The sequence below is a fragment of the Aythya ferina genome, assembly GCF_964211825.1.
Source record: "Aythya ferina genome assembly, chromosome: 3".
In the NCBI taxonomy this organism is placed as follows: domain Eukaryota; kingdom Metazoa; phylum Chordata; class Aves; order Anseriformes; family Anatidae; genus Aythya; species Aythya ferina.
Genome location: NC_140298.1, coordinates 29424921 through 29439884, shown reverse-complemented (window position 1 = coordinate 29439884; position 14964 = coordinate 29424921). Strand labels below are relative to the sequence as shown.

At 38.8% G+C, this 14964-nt stretch overlaps 1 protein-coding gene across 7 annotated transcripts in view; it reads left to right on the top strand.

Moving 5' to 3' along the window:
* Nucleotides 1-14964, top strand: part of SMYD3 (SET and MYND domain containing 3) — a 396214-nt gene that overhangs the window by 335598 nt on the left and 45652 nt on the right. For 2 of the 7 annotated variants that reach the window (XM_084512207.1, XM_084512208.1), the window contains 3 exons: nucleotides 1483-1570; nucleotides 4539-4716; nucleotides 13078-13388. In XM_084512207.1, the coding sequence (XP_084368333.1) occupies nucleotides 1483-1570; nucleotides 4539-4716; nucleotides 13078-13084 (273 nt within the window). In that variant the 3' untranslated portion in view covers nucleotides 13085-13388. Of the gene's footprint in view, nucleotides 1-1482; nucleotides 1571-4538; nucleotides 4717-13077; nucleotides 13389-13941; nucleotides 14069-14964 lie in introns of those variants that run through there. The other 5 variants (XM_084512204.1, XM_084512205.1, XM_084512202.1 and 2 more) reach the window with 3 other exon arrangements.

The following is a 14964-nucleotide window of genomic DNA, read 5'->3' as shown; positions in this document are numbered from 1 at the left end:
CCAAAACTGTAACAGGGTTGGGTATGTCCATTAATTGTGCTGATAAAAAGTCTACAATATAAGCTTGTTTCTCCTGACATTCACCTTTTGTCTTTTGGTGGTAAATTCAGCTATGCACAAAATTATTTCCAGGTGAACTTTTTGATTGGAGAACTAATTGTGTGGGAAGTGCATGCACCAAATGCAGTGGGTTCAGGTTGCCCTCCTTGTAATCTGTATCCTACAGATAAGTGAGGCAGCTGATACCAATCTTGATTTAATCATCCCAGGAATGCACAGAGGTCTGCTGTTTCATGGAGCAGATGGAAAGACAAAACTGCAAATTAAATGTGAAAGTGAGTGCTGATTCTCACTGTAAATATTTCCTGATTTGAATTTATGGTAAATAAGGAGCAGTAGAGTAAAAAAATTATGCTGTTCTAGACAGATAGAGCTTGCAAGCTTTTTAATAGAGGTAGTGCTGTGATATACACAGTGAGCATCTGTTGGCTACAGAGTGGTTGGTTAGATTCAAACACACTTCCTCTATTAATCTCCAGGCCTCCATCCCTGCTGAAGGGATCTTTGAGAACTGTATTTAAAATATTTCTGAAAGAATTTGCACTTACAACAGTCTTTTGAGAGTAGCAGAGCCTTTGTAAGGAGAGAGAGATAATGAACTGCAGTGTCTTAAAGGCCAGATTTTTAAAGGTACTTAAGCGCTTACAGCAATGGAAATTGAATATCTAGATGCTTTTGGAAGTCCCTCAAGATGCTTAGCTGTGTCTGTAGATGCTTTAATAAATTTGTTCCAAGTGGTTTGCCTAAGGTGCAGTTAGTCCCTGCTAGAGAGCTGGAAAGAGAAACTATTTCCCTTACTGCTGTAACCATTAATCATTTTTGCCTTCTTTATTATGACAAAGTGATAGGACAATATAACTGTTGTAATAGGGAAGAAATAACAATGAATTATAAAATAAAACTAAAGTTCAGCTTTTTCTGAGTAGCAGACATTTCCTATAAGCAAATGCTTACAACTGTAATGAGTGAAGGTAGGTTCCTTCTGCTTGTAAAGTCTCTCTAATCAGCACAAAATTATATGTGAAACCCTTTTTACATTGCAGTTAAGGGTCTGTGAAATATTGGGTAGCAGTTCTTTGAGAGAATTTGATCTTATTCATGCATTTTTGATAGTAAAATTCACATGCCACTGGTTATCTTTTCCAAATGATCATAGTTCTTGTTATAAAATCTACTATCTGGTTGGAGTATTTAATATTTCCATGTCTGTGTTCATTTTCCTTGATATCTTCTCATTTATTTTCAGATACAGGGTGAATATGAACATCAAGTGAAATTAATTTTTGTGCATTCTCAAAAAATAGTGATAAAATCCCCGCAACTTGCTTCTGTCAATGTGATCTTTTAAGATAGTTTTTCTTCATTACTGCATACTCTGTTTTACTGTCTTTCTAATCAAATGCTTTTGTTCCCTTTAACCAGGATGCTGAGAAATTGGCAGGTGAAGAGAGTGCCTGGAAAGAAGTCAAAGATGCTGTAAATGAAGTGAGATATCCGAAATCAAAAGAAGGTATCCTTTCAGTGACAGGCAACAGACTGTCATTCAGTTGTGAGCAGAATCCAGGGAGCCCTTTAGTAAAGCAGTTCATCTTTTGAGATTTATTTCCTAAAAGTTTCCATTCTTGTGTTGTTTTAAAAATAATTGTAATTTGTTGTTTGGATTTGATGATCTTAGAGGAGGTCTTTTCAAACCTACATGATTCTATGATGCTATTTGATGTGAGTACATTTAAAATGTAATATTTTGTGATATTAGAGTGAGAGAGAATGAAATCTTCCAGTATTTCAGTTCTTCCAGTTCCTTTTCAGCAGCATAAAAAACCAAGTTTGCATAATGATATTCCAGGCTGGAAACCTATCATCACATTTTTTTTCTGTAACAAAAATAATAATAATTTAAAAAAATGTTACTTTCTAACCCAGACAGATTCAGTTTGTTAGCAAAAGGACTGTTGTTAAGGGAAATACTTACCTAACTTTAACACTCATACAGTTTGTAGTCTGGTTTAAAGTCCTTTGTAGTCACTAGCTTGAAATGGGCAATACTGAATCTTCAAGCATTCAGCTGTAGCTCAGGGCCCATGTTTTAACCTGAATATTAGGTTGTAAATATGCAATATACAGCTGCAATCATGTTGGTACCAAACGTATGGAGCCAAAATACTCCTGCAGTTTAATGTCCCTATATTTAAATGCAGGAGAAATTGCACCTACTGACTTTTGCTAGGATCTTTATCAGTGAATTAGCAAACTTAATTATTTAAAAATGAATCAAATGTACTGTAGTAGAAGGTATTGGGACTGGTTGAAGAAAATGTCACTGCTGTCTGTTCAGCTTCTGTTCTCAGATTTGAGCACAGATTTGAAATGGGAAATCTTTTCCTTCCATTGCAGCACAGTGCTGTACCAGAGCTAATTGTCATGAATTGGTGAATGCAGTACCTGAGGAGGGGGTTTGACATTTGTCCGTTTGCCAGGAATGAATATAAACCTTGCTGATTGAGGCACATAGTCATTAGTTTCTGCAAATGTATTTTTATAGCAAATTAAATGAATAGTGTCCACAGTTTAGCGAGTTAGTGACTCCCAAAATCTGATCTACTGACTATAACTGATACAGTGCTGTAATGCTAAATCTGCAGTTAAGAGAACTTGAAACATTATGTGTGTGCAGATTGTTGCAGAACCAAATTCTAGTTTAAGCATTAAATGCTAAAGATGCTAAAGCCAAGTCTGAGGGGATTATTGTGTGCAACACAACAGCAGCAGAGATGCTTGAAGGCTGCTCCTCTAGTCTTGGGACTAGATGTAGGACAGCCAGCTTCACTTTTGTCCTGTTGCAGCTGATAGTTTTCTAGTTTGCAGTTTATGTATGTGAAAATTTGGTCCCAACTGGTTTTGCTATTAGATGCTAGTGAATGAACAAAGTAACGTAATATAAATAAAAGCAGAGTACTACTATGCATCAGCTAAAATGGTAATCTTTAGTGCTGTCATTGGTGGTTTATACTTACTACAAAAATTGTATCAGGTGGAAATGCTATCCATCATTCTTCTGTTTGTCTGTCCTTAATCAGTTTTAAAGAATACATGGATGTTTGCCAGAGATACAGAGGTTAAGGTACAATTTTATAATAACACATTCTTTCCCTTGTATGGTTCTTTCAATCCAAGGGCATGAGAGCAGTTCACAAATAATTAGTTTAGCCTTTTAACAACCATGCTATAAATTCTGGCCCAGCCACAGAGTGGTCACATTCTTAAATTTAAGTATGTAAATATTCCAGTGTTCAGGAAGGACTAATTACTTCATTACAGGGTTATCATTACACACTTAAATCCATTGCTGCATTGGGGTGAATAACATTTTCAATAATGTCATGAAGATAATTGCTGAACATCCTTGAGTTGATTGTATAGAAAGACCATGAGAGAAGCAGTGTTATTACTTCTCTTACTATAATTCTTCTGTTGCTTGCTTGATTTGTTCTTACTGGTGTGTATGGTAACATTTTAGTGTTTAAACTGCTTGGTTAAACTGTTTAAACTGATTACCTATTTAAATCTGGAAATATTAGTGTTCATCTTAGCTGTGGTCAGTGAGAGGAGAAGCTGCTCCGTAGAAAGGCTAAACCAGTTTAATGTATAATGAAAATACGTGGTTTGTGATCAGGAACATCCAACTGAAGTGAATGCAAGCCCCAGATTACTCTCTGCCAAATAAAAACAAACAAACCAACAAAAAAACTCTTATAGTATTGGATGTAAAAATCATTATGTAAAATCAAATGTAAAAAATTACTGCCACGATCCTTTAACCTGAGCAACAGTCAGACATCAGAACTGTGATGCTTTTCTTTCATATGCATGAAGCTTGCATCAATACATTGGGGGAAAAAAAAAAAAAAAAAAAAAAAAAAGAAACCACAGTGCTCTTTACAACTATTTCAAGGAGAAAGAAACTTAATTAATTGCAAGAAAGGTTCTAACTTATGAGAATTTAAAAAAAAATCTTGGGCAGCTTGTAAGTATGTGTCATTATTTTAGTACATAGAAAAAAAAAATCTTTTTTTAGCTGCTGAAACTTTTTAGAAGACACATTTCCATGGGTTCTTGCTGTTGGGCATAAGATTTTGAGGAGTATCTTAAGTAAATAATAATTTTTCAGCAGCTAAAAAATGTAACATTTTTAGTTTGATAGATATTAAAATATCCTTTAATTTTGTCTTTTTTCTTTTACCTCTTATTGCTGAAATACTGCCGCCTTTAGCAAGTTATTCTGCTAAGTATAAACAAAGCATAGTTACCTAAGCTTGCCACTTATGAGTTCAAGTATGTTTTCAAGAACTGAAGCTGCCTGGAGTGATGGCAGCTTTTTTTAATCTTAATGCCCTGTAGCTCCCAGTCCTTCCCAACAACATTTAGGACTTGTATTTTTGTTTGGTTAAAGATATTTCTTTAACTGAGGCCAATAACAGAGTGGGAGCAGGTTCTGGCAAGATGTCAGAGTCTCTTGAGCGGTGACAAGAGTTGTCATCTTCCAGACACAAATATCTACAAGCTCAAAATGCTCGACTGCGCCATGGATGCCTGCATCAACCTTGAAGCCTGGGAACAAGCTTTGTGTTATGGCAACAGGACTCTAGGACCATACAGGTAAGAGACGCAGTGGATTCAACTGTTTTCAAAGACTGGCCTGTGTGTCAAGGGGTGTCTGTCTAATTGCATGCAAACAGAGTGTTTTGTCTAGATGCTGCTTAACAGTTTTTATTTCTTGCTGTAAATCTTGCCTTGCTTTCCAGATTAATGAATGAGGGAGAAGTCCTATTCTGCTTGCATAGTAAGGCTGAGAGCAAATAACATGATAATAGGAACTGTGATAACTGATTGTCAGCTGCTTAGATGTACTCAGATGCTGCTCTACAACTCTGACCAGAAGCTGACTTTCTGGTTCAGACGGCGTTGCAATGAGGGTATCAGTATATTTATGCTGAACTGTGTTAAGTTTGAGGGACAGTGCTGGCTGAAATAACATATATTCTCAGTATACTGAGTACATTATTATTATTATTTTTTTTTTTTTTTTTTTTTTATGTTGTTGATTCAAAGATCGAAGCCGTAATTCCTTTAAGTGGTATATTCTTTATTGCAGCGCTGGATGCACGGGGGATCTCTCCACCTATCGTGCATACCCAAAGCAAAAAGCAGTCTTGAATTTATACAATCAATCTATCAATATTCTACAAGCACCTATACATATGCATTACCTATCCCCGCCTTCCCTCGCTTCTTATGCTAATTAGCCTTTTGGCACCTTGCGCCTGCGTAGAGCCTTCCAAGAATTGTGGGCAGGGGTCTTTGGGACGTGGGCAGGGGTCTCTGGGAGGAAGACCCCGAGTCTTCCTCACAGTGTACTTTTCACCTTTGGTCAGGAGTCTGCTGAATTGGCATGTTTCTTAATTGCGAGAGCTGGTTGTTGCCAATTCTTCCGTTTGTTGTATCTTTATAATGAATTCCAATGTCCAGTTTTGAGATTTATAGTCCTTACGTTTGTTTCTCTGTCCGTCTGCCGCTTCCTTATCATGAGTTTCAGTGTCTTGTTTCGAGATATACAGTCCATGTCTGGGGATTGTCCTTGCCTCCCCAATGCCTCCCCAATGCCTCCCCAATACCTCCTTAATCAATCCCCCCTTTTCTTTTCCCATGCAAATTCTTTTGCATCAGATACTTTCATTATTTACAGTAACACAACAAAGCAGGCATCTAAACAACATGCACACAAATATTCCTAATACTACTAATGCGATTAGAGCAATGAACACTTGTTTCAACCATTGAAAATTGGGCAACCAGGAGGTTAACTTATTCCATATTTCACTAAAACTCCACGAAAGATCATCTTTACTGATATCATGTAGGACCCTTGTCTGCTTCCATATTTCTTCCAGGTCGGTAGAGATCCTTCCACTCTGATCTACATACACACAACAACTTGTGTTTATTACTGTACAGACTCCCCCTTGAGCGGCCAGTAACAAGTCTAGGGCCATCCGATTTTGTAATACTACCTGTGATAAACTAGATATCTCTTCTTGTTGAGCCTTTATAGCATCCAGAGTTTTGTTTTCTAACTTCTCTATAATTGCAGAAATATTAACTATTGCCTTTTCCAATTCACTCACTCCTAACCATGGGATAAACCATCAAACAAAACTATGAAAAGCGGTGTGTCTCTCTATCAATGGATTGTTAATTTTTTTGTCTGATTCTCCGCATATGATTTCTCAAGTAACCTCAAGGCACTACATCATGTACTGTCATATTGGGGACTACCGCTCCAAGAGTGCAAGTTCCCTTCCAATTCTCAGGCAAGACCTTACGGGCTGTATCATTGCATAGCCAATACCACCCTTTTCCTTCTGGAACCGTCCAGCTGGTTGAATTTGCCCAGCCGCTAGTCGTACTAATATCAATTGTTCAATTACAAGATGTCTGATTTCCCACATAAGTAGTATCCGTATTTATACAATCCTGTTTCCCCATACCCTTAGGCGAGTTACACCTTTGTACACATACATAATAGGATTCTAACGGCATGAAGCTATTCACTTCTAGTTCCAAAACTTCTTAATATTTTCAACCCCAAGATGTGTTTTCCCACAAATTAGTCCAAGATAAGTTTGCAGGCAACGGAATCCCGATTAACGATACACCCTTATTCCCATGCTGTGGCAGATGGGTGCATACCCAACAGTTCGTCTTATTAGTTACTTGAGAAATTGTTTGTATTAAGGTCAGGTGTAAGTTCTCATCCCAAGTTGCCCACCCCGAATCCGAGAACCGCACCCCTGCAATCATTAGGATCTGGAAAACCATAATTTTGTTGGTCCAATTGGAGTGGTGGTCTATATCCTCGCCGGGACCTTCTTCACCCTTGAATTGTGGATCCAAGCTGCTTGCTTCTTAATCTTAATGGCGGTATGTGTTGTCAGTAATATTTGGTATGGTTCCGTCCACTTTCCTTCCATTTTTCCTGTAGGGGTTGTCCTGAAAAAGTCTTTATATATATATATAATCCCAAGCTTAAAGGGGTGGATTGGTTGATCCAACCCTCTAGCCCTGGTCCCTAAAACAAATTTATGTACTTTATTTAATTGTTTCTGAAGTTCAGTTATATAAGCATATAAATATTCTGATCCTAACTGCGTTAGGTCCTCTCCACTAAATAGAAATTGCTATGGCCTTCCATATAAGATTTTGAAGGGACTCAAATTCCCTTTTATTCTAGGTTTAACTCTAATTCCAAGTAATGCTAAAGGGAGGGATTGAGGCCATGACAAATTAGCTTCTTATCCAATTTTAGCTATTTATTGTTTAATTAAATGGTTCATTTTTTCTACCTGTCCACTTGCCTGTGGTCTATAAGGAGTATGCAGTTGCCAATCTATCTTTAGAATCTTACTTATCTGTTCTACCACTTGTGCACAAAAATGTGAAACTCTATCAGAAGACATTGCTCCTAGAATCCCAAAGCATGGTATTATTTCATTTAACAAGACTTTAACCACTTCTCTTGCTTTGTTTGTTCGACAGGGAAAGGCTTCAGGCCTTCCTGAAAACGTGTCAGTCAGAACCAGTAAATAATGATACCCCCCTTTTCTAGGGAGTTCTGAAAAATCAATTTGCCACTGTTGCCCCGACTAATTTCCTTTACCGATTATTCCAAATTTTATTCTATTCTTGGTATTGGGGTTATTGTGTAAGCAAATGCTACATTGTTGAGTTACTTGTTTTATCATATCGTCCCACTAATGTCTGACTCAGGCTCTTATGCAGTGTGCCAGCTCCCCAATGCGTTTTATTGTGTTCTGTAAGAACTATGGGCCATGTCAAACTAGAGGGTATTACTATGTGGTTATCTTTTAAATATACTCATCCATCTGGTTTCATTTTACCTTTCAAATCTTCAATTAATTTTAAGTCTTCTTTTGTATAATTTGGATATAGTTTGGACTTTACCGTCTGGTATCAAAGACAATGCCTTCACCTCAGTTATTTCAGCTGCCTGCTTAGCCTCTGCCAATCGATTTCCAATTTCAAAATCGGTGTTCCCCTTTTGGTGTCCCTGACAATGCATGATAGCTACCTTTTCTGGTTGTTTTACAGCCTCTAACAATTTTAAAATTTCTTCAGCATACTTTGTGTTTTCACTGAGCGGTCAGCAATCCATGTTCTTTCCAAATTGCTCCATGAGCATGTACCACGCCGAATGTATATTTAGAATCTGTCCAAATATTTACCCTTTTTCCCGCTGCCAGTTCCAATGCTCTCGTGAGAGCAACTATCTCCGCCTTTTGAGCTGATGTTCCGGGGGGTAAAGGCTTAGACTCGATTACCTGCTGAGTAGTTGTTATAGCATATCCAGCTTTACGTTGTCTTTGCATAACAAAACTGCTCCCATCCGTGAACCAAGTTTCTTCCGCATCTTCCATGGGCTCCTCCTTAAGGTCTGGTCAGCTGGAATACACAGTCTCTATAGTTTCTAAACAATCGTGAATCACAGGCTGTGCCGGAGCATCACTAAGAAAAGAGGCTAGATTCACAATATTAGTTATCACAATTTCCACGTTGTCCTGTTCTACCAATATTGCTTGATATTTCAAAATCATCAATTCTTGTTTAAGTTGTTTAAAGACTTTTTGTGCTTCTCCAGTCCAGACTAACTTTGACTGGTTAATCTTTATCAATTCACATAGAGGCTTTACCAATAGTCCATAATTATAAATCCAAAGGCGACACCAACCTGTCATTCCTAAAAAGGTTTGTAGCTCCTTTACCATTTGAGGTTCTGGAGTCTGGCAAATGACTTCCTTATGTTCAGTTCCTAGTTCTCGTTGTCCTTTCGAAATTTCAAATCCCAGATAGGTCACACTTTGTTGAGCCAGCTGGACTTTCTGTCAAGAGACTTGATATCCATTTAAACCCAGAAAATTAAGACGACTTATAGTCCATTGAATACAACTCCCTTTAGTCTCAGTAGCTATTAAGAGATCATCTACATATTGTAACAAAGCACCTTCAGTGTCCGGAGGCATCCATGTTTCGAGTTCCCTTGCTAATTGGTTTCCAAAAATAGTGGGGCTATTCTTGAATCCTTGAGGTAGTAATGTCCACGTAAGCTGCGTCTTTCTGCCTGAATCGGGATTTTCCCATTCAAAGGCGAATAGGTTTTGGCTTTCTGTGGCTAAGCCTAGGCAGAAGAAGGCATCTTTTAAATCCAGTACGGTAAACCAGACTTGACTATTCTTTAATTTAGTCAGCAAAGTATAAGGGTTTGCCACTACTGGATGTATATCCTCAGTGATTTTATTTATGGCCCTCAAATCCTGAACTAGCCTATAGCTTTTTCATCTGCCTTTTTAATTGGCAATATGGGTGCATTGTATTCTGATTCGCATTCAATCAATAATCCATACTGTAAAAATTTATTAATTATCTCTTTAATTCCTTTCCTATCTTCTATCCTCAAAGGATATTACTTAACCTTAACGGGTTTCTCTCCTGGCTTTAATTTAATAATTATTAAGGTCACATTTTTAGCTCTTCCAGGGACTTCGGTAGCCCAAACTCCTGGACATACTTGATCTGTGATCTTTAAAGGTATTTCACTTTTAGGGTCAGTTTGTATTAGTGCCAAGCTTAACACATTTATTAGTTGTTTTTCTCCTATTCTTAATTCCATTTTCCCTTTTTCAAAGACAATTTCTGCTCCTACTTGCTCTAATAAATCTCTACCTAAGAGTGCCCATGAGGAGCTAGGCATATATAAAAATCTGTGTATGCCCCATTGTTTCCCTAACTTGTACTTCAAAGGTTCACAAAAATAAGTCTTTTCGGTTACACCTTGTCCTGGTTTCAGTTAGAACAGAGTTAATTTTCTTCCTAGTAGCTGGTAGAATGCTGTGTTTTGGCTTAGGATGAGAAGAGTGCTGATAACACCCTGATGTTTTAATTGTTGCAGAGCAGTGCTTATACCAAGCCAAAGACTTCTCAGCTTCTTGCTCTGTCCTGCCAACAGGCAGGCTGGGGGTGCAGTAAGAGCTGGCAAGGGACAGACCCAGGACAGGTGACCCAAACTAGCCAAAGGGGTATTCCATAGCATCTGACGTCAGGCTAAACAATACATAGGGGTGGCTAGCCGGGGGGAGGGGGCCGGACTGCTCGGGGTTAGGCTGGGCATCGGTCAGCGGGCGGCGAGCAACCGCACCGTGCATCACTTGTTTGTACACATTATTAGTAGTGGTACTATTATCATCATTGTATTATTATTATTATTATTATTATTATTATTATTATTATTAAACTGTCTTTATCTCAACTCACGGGCTTCACTTTCCATTTCTCTCCCCCGTCCCAGAGAGGGAGGGGGAGGGTGAGCGAACAGCTGCGTGGTGTCCAGCTGCCGGCCGGGTTAAACCAGAACACACCTTTTACCCTAACATAATAATTCTGTGAAGGCATTAATGCTTGATTTAGAACTGAATACATTGCCCCATATCAATATGAAATTTCACTTCCATTCCTCCCCTAGCTTCATTATAACCAGTGGAGGATCAGCTAGGGTAGATTCCCCAAGTCCCCATTATTCCTGTTGAAATCAGGGGTCGATTACCCTAGGAAAAGGCTAGTCAATTTGTCCTCCGAAGCCAGGTCCAAACCGTTTTGTTTTATTTATTTATTTATTTATTTATTTATTTATTTATTTATTTATTTATTTTCATTACATTTCAGAGTTGGTCCAAAAATTCCATAGGGGTTTCTTTTAGACCTTGTTGGAAGCATATTCTCAATTCCCAATTCATCCAGATTTTAGTATTTACTCAACCGTTCATAATTTTCGGGATGATTAGGGTCTTAGTGGGGGTCGGTCAGGGGAATGCAATTGTCCACAGTTCCCTGAGCGGTCCCATCGGCAATCTGAGCTCGCACATGAACTCAGGTTGTTTTAAGAGTTAACTGGTTTTCTGTTTCTGTGACAACTCTCTCGGACCCATCATGGTCCCTTTGCCCCAAAGGGCTAACACCCATGATTTTAAGATCTCTGCCTCGGGCAGAGGCAGAACTATTATCATTCCTACATCATCTTTCCCTGCTCATTCAACTTCAAACACCTTTAACACTTTCAACAACCCTTTTAACACTTCCTTTATCTTTCTCCAGCCTGTACTTCTCTAATGCCATCATCAAAGGCTCAGTCAGGGGCCAACTTAATTCTGTACCTTTTCCCACCAAGATGCTGAAACATCAGTATACAGCATTTCATCCTGTTCTGCTTCTCAAAAAAACAACATTAACTGTAACAAAATATTATAGTTTAAAGTTCCATTTAGGGGCCACTTTTCTCCACATTCCAGCTTATAAAGCGGCCACCACTGATTACGATATTTTATCAATGTTTTCCTGTTCACACTTCCACTGGCAGATCCTCCAATATCCTTCCAGTGACTTAAAACACATCCTAACACACTTTTCTTTAAAATTTCACTGCTTGTTTGCCCCCCCATTTTCCAGTTTACACTTTCAGAATACACATGTTACTTGCAAAAGCGTATCACAAAACGTATCACTCACAAAAATACGGGCACGCATTATCTTTCAGTAGCGATGTCACAAAACTATTACTATTACCAGGAATATTGCCAAAATCACAATAACAATAATCAGAGTCAAATTCCACATGCGATAAGTCAGAAAACCGAACTGTGTAACACCGTAACGGTATCTTTCTTATAACAATGCCACGAACCTACTATTACCACCAGGAAAATAGCCAAAATCACAGTAACAATAACCAGAGTTAAATACCATACTCCATGAGTCAGAAAACCGAAATAGACAACACAATTCCAGATGGACCTTAAAGCGAGCTCTTTCCTTAAGGTCCCCAAATATACTTATGGTGCTTACCACAAAGTATATACCAAACACTGCCTCGCAGAAGATCACCTTCTGACTTACAGACAGTTCCAGATACAGATGGACCCCAAGGTCCCCAGATATACTTGTGGTACTAACCACAAAGTATATACCAAATACTGTCCTGCAGAAGTCACCTTCCGACTTACTGGACAGTCCCAGATGACCGGTCTACCAGAAAACCAAACCAGAATAAAGAATATACTCACTTACAATGATGGGGTCCTTGTCTGCCTCCGCAGTGATCCGGTGAGTCGAGGAGTCCCTCCGGGAAATCCCGGGGGTACCCTAGGGAGTCCTGTCCCCAGCGGGTCCTGCGGTCCGGCAGAGAGGTTGTCCCATCTGGGGTGCCAGATTGATTCAAAGATCGAAGCCGTAATTCCTTTAAGTGGTATATTCTTTATTGCAGCGCTGGATGCACGGGGGATCTCTCCACCTATCATGCATACCCAAAGCAAAAAGCAGTCTTGAATTTATACAATCAATCTATCAATATTCTACAAGCACCTATACATATGCATTACCTATCCCCGCCTTCCCTCGCTTCTTATGCTAATTAGCCTTTTGGCACCTTGCGCCTGCGTAGAGCCTTCCAAGAATTGTGGGCAGGGGTCTTTGGGACGTGGGCAGGGGTCTCTGGGAGGAAGACCCCGAGTCTTCCTCACAGTGTACTTTTCACCTTTGGTCAGGAGTCTGCTGAATTGGCATGTTTCTTAATTGCGAGAGCTGGTTGTTGCCAATTCTTCCGTTTGTTGTATCTTTATAATGAATTCCAATGTCCAGTTTTGAGATTTATAGTCCTTACGTTTGTTTCTCTGTCCGTCTGCCGCTTCCTTATCATGAGTTTCAGTGTCTTGTTTCGAGATATACAGTCCATGTCTGGGGATTGTCCTTGCCTCCCCAATGCCTCCCCAATGCCTCCCCAATACCTCCTTAATCATTGTGAAATGAAGTTTCAGGTCAAAGTGAAAAAGCCACTATTCCCTGTTTTGGTAACACCAAGGGGCTAAGGTGGTAAAGCATTTATTCTCTCCTTGTCAGTACTTGATCCTATGGTACATGCTGGAAGAGTTTCTGAGTCTGATATCCTTTCTTTGGTACGTAAGGATGCTCTAGAAGATCCCACATCATGTGATAGGTCTTGAAATTGATTGGAGCCTGGATCTGTCATGTAACTTTGGTCATTTACTGGAGATAGGGTGGCTGTTGCATGCTTTGGTTTGTTTGCTCTGTTTTAAAAGCTCTGTGTTGCAAGTCTTTGGGTTCTGGATATTTGATTTGTGACTAAACATAAACCTGTGCTGAATCTCTGGATATAATGTCATTCACGCATGAATGTTTGTTCTTGCGAAGCTATTTGTCAGAGTATCCGTTTCTTCTCTTAGGTTTTGCTACACCATTTAGAACAATGTGTGCTGCTGTGAATATCAACATTTCAGATTTTACATATTTTCCCTAATCAAACCAGGCTGCCATCAGCATGCATTATTTTGCCTGAGGAAATTTCATCTGGCAGCCTGTTTCTGAATGAAACTCTGGGCAGTAGTTGAGAAACAGCACAGTGTTTCAGAGCTTTCACCGTAATGTAATTAGTAAGAAATCTGCATGTGCTCTGCTCCACCAGTGCTGCAAGAAGCTGTATGCTCATAGCCACTATTACTTCACATACACAAGGGCATGAGTGCTTACAAATTCTCACATTTCTTCAGGGTGAAATTCACATCATGCATGTCCCACTTAACCTTTTAAACAGGGCTAATGTAGCACTGCAGCAGTACATGCTTCCTGCCAGCCTTCTACCATGTGGCACGCTCCAGATGAGTGGAGTAGCCTGCCTGTTTAAATGTTCCCTTATTAAAAAAATAAAATAAAATAAAAAATCACTAAATCATTTTTTTTTTATAGCTTGTTAACTCAGTTCTTCAAAACTGAACACTGAGGATTTTTCTACAGACATTTAAGAGAACAGAGTGCAGTGAAACCAAGTGCAATTTTACCAGATAATTTAATAAAGGTTTCTCTGTTTTGCCTACTGACGTGTACTGTAGTTTTCAAGCTGTTAATGCAGGAGTTTGGAGATGAAAGAAAGGGTTTGACTTTGTGCATTGAATTAGTATTTCTTAGGGAATGCTATTTGCATGAGACACTTGACCTTTTTTGCACCTCGACAAAATTGTCCTTATTCTCACTTCATCCAAAAGCATTATTTAAGCGAGATTTTCACTTTTAGTTTTCTCTTTATACCCTAAAGTCATCACCGCAAGTTTTGACATACCTGAAACAAAATCCTCAGTTTCTCATTACAACAAATTGCGCCCTAAGCAGCAGGAGAGCAAATCCTAGGAAATCTTTTGGGATGCATTGAATTTCTCTTGTTGAATCAATCTACTGCTTGGCTGCTCCTGCAGTTCCATTATAGATATCTATTTTCCTTTCCTCAGCTCTGGAAAAAATATTCATGGTGCTCTCCACAGGGTATCACCTGAGATTTCTAGAAGTCCATATAAGTAGGAAATCATTGTTAAAACTTTAAAGCTCAGGAGTATTTGTCGAAAACAATTTTAATTTCAGGTAATGTGTTTATTGTTCATTTTCCATTTCTTTAGCAGCAGGGTTGATTTTCAGTGCTGTGTGATGCCTTGTATCATAATGCATGTTTTCAGTGTGATGGTTGCTGATTTTTCTTCTGAATCATCCACTTCATTAACTGGTGGAGACAGATGGTTAAACTGCATAAAACTGGTTTGTCATACTGAATACCTACCTCTGTATTTGAGGTAGTGACGATGACATTTTATGAGGAACATTGTTTAGGCATATATATCAAATATATCAGAGCAAAAAGATGCCTCCTCTTTTTATGCTGAACCATAATTGTCCATTATTTGTTAAAATCTATGACATGTACTTTCACTAGATAGTCTAAGC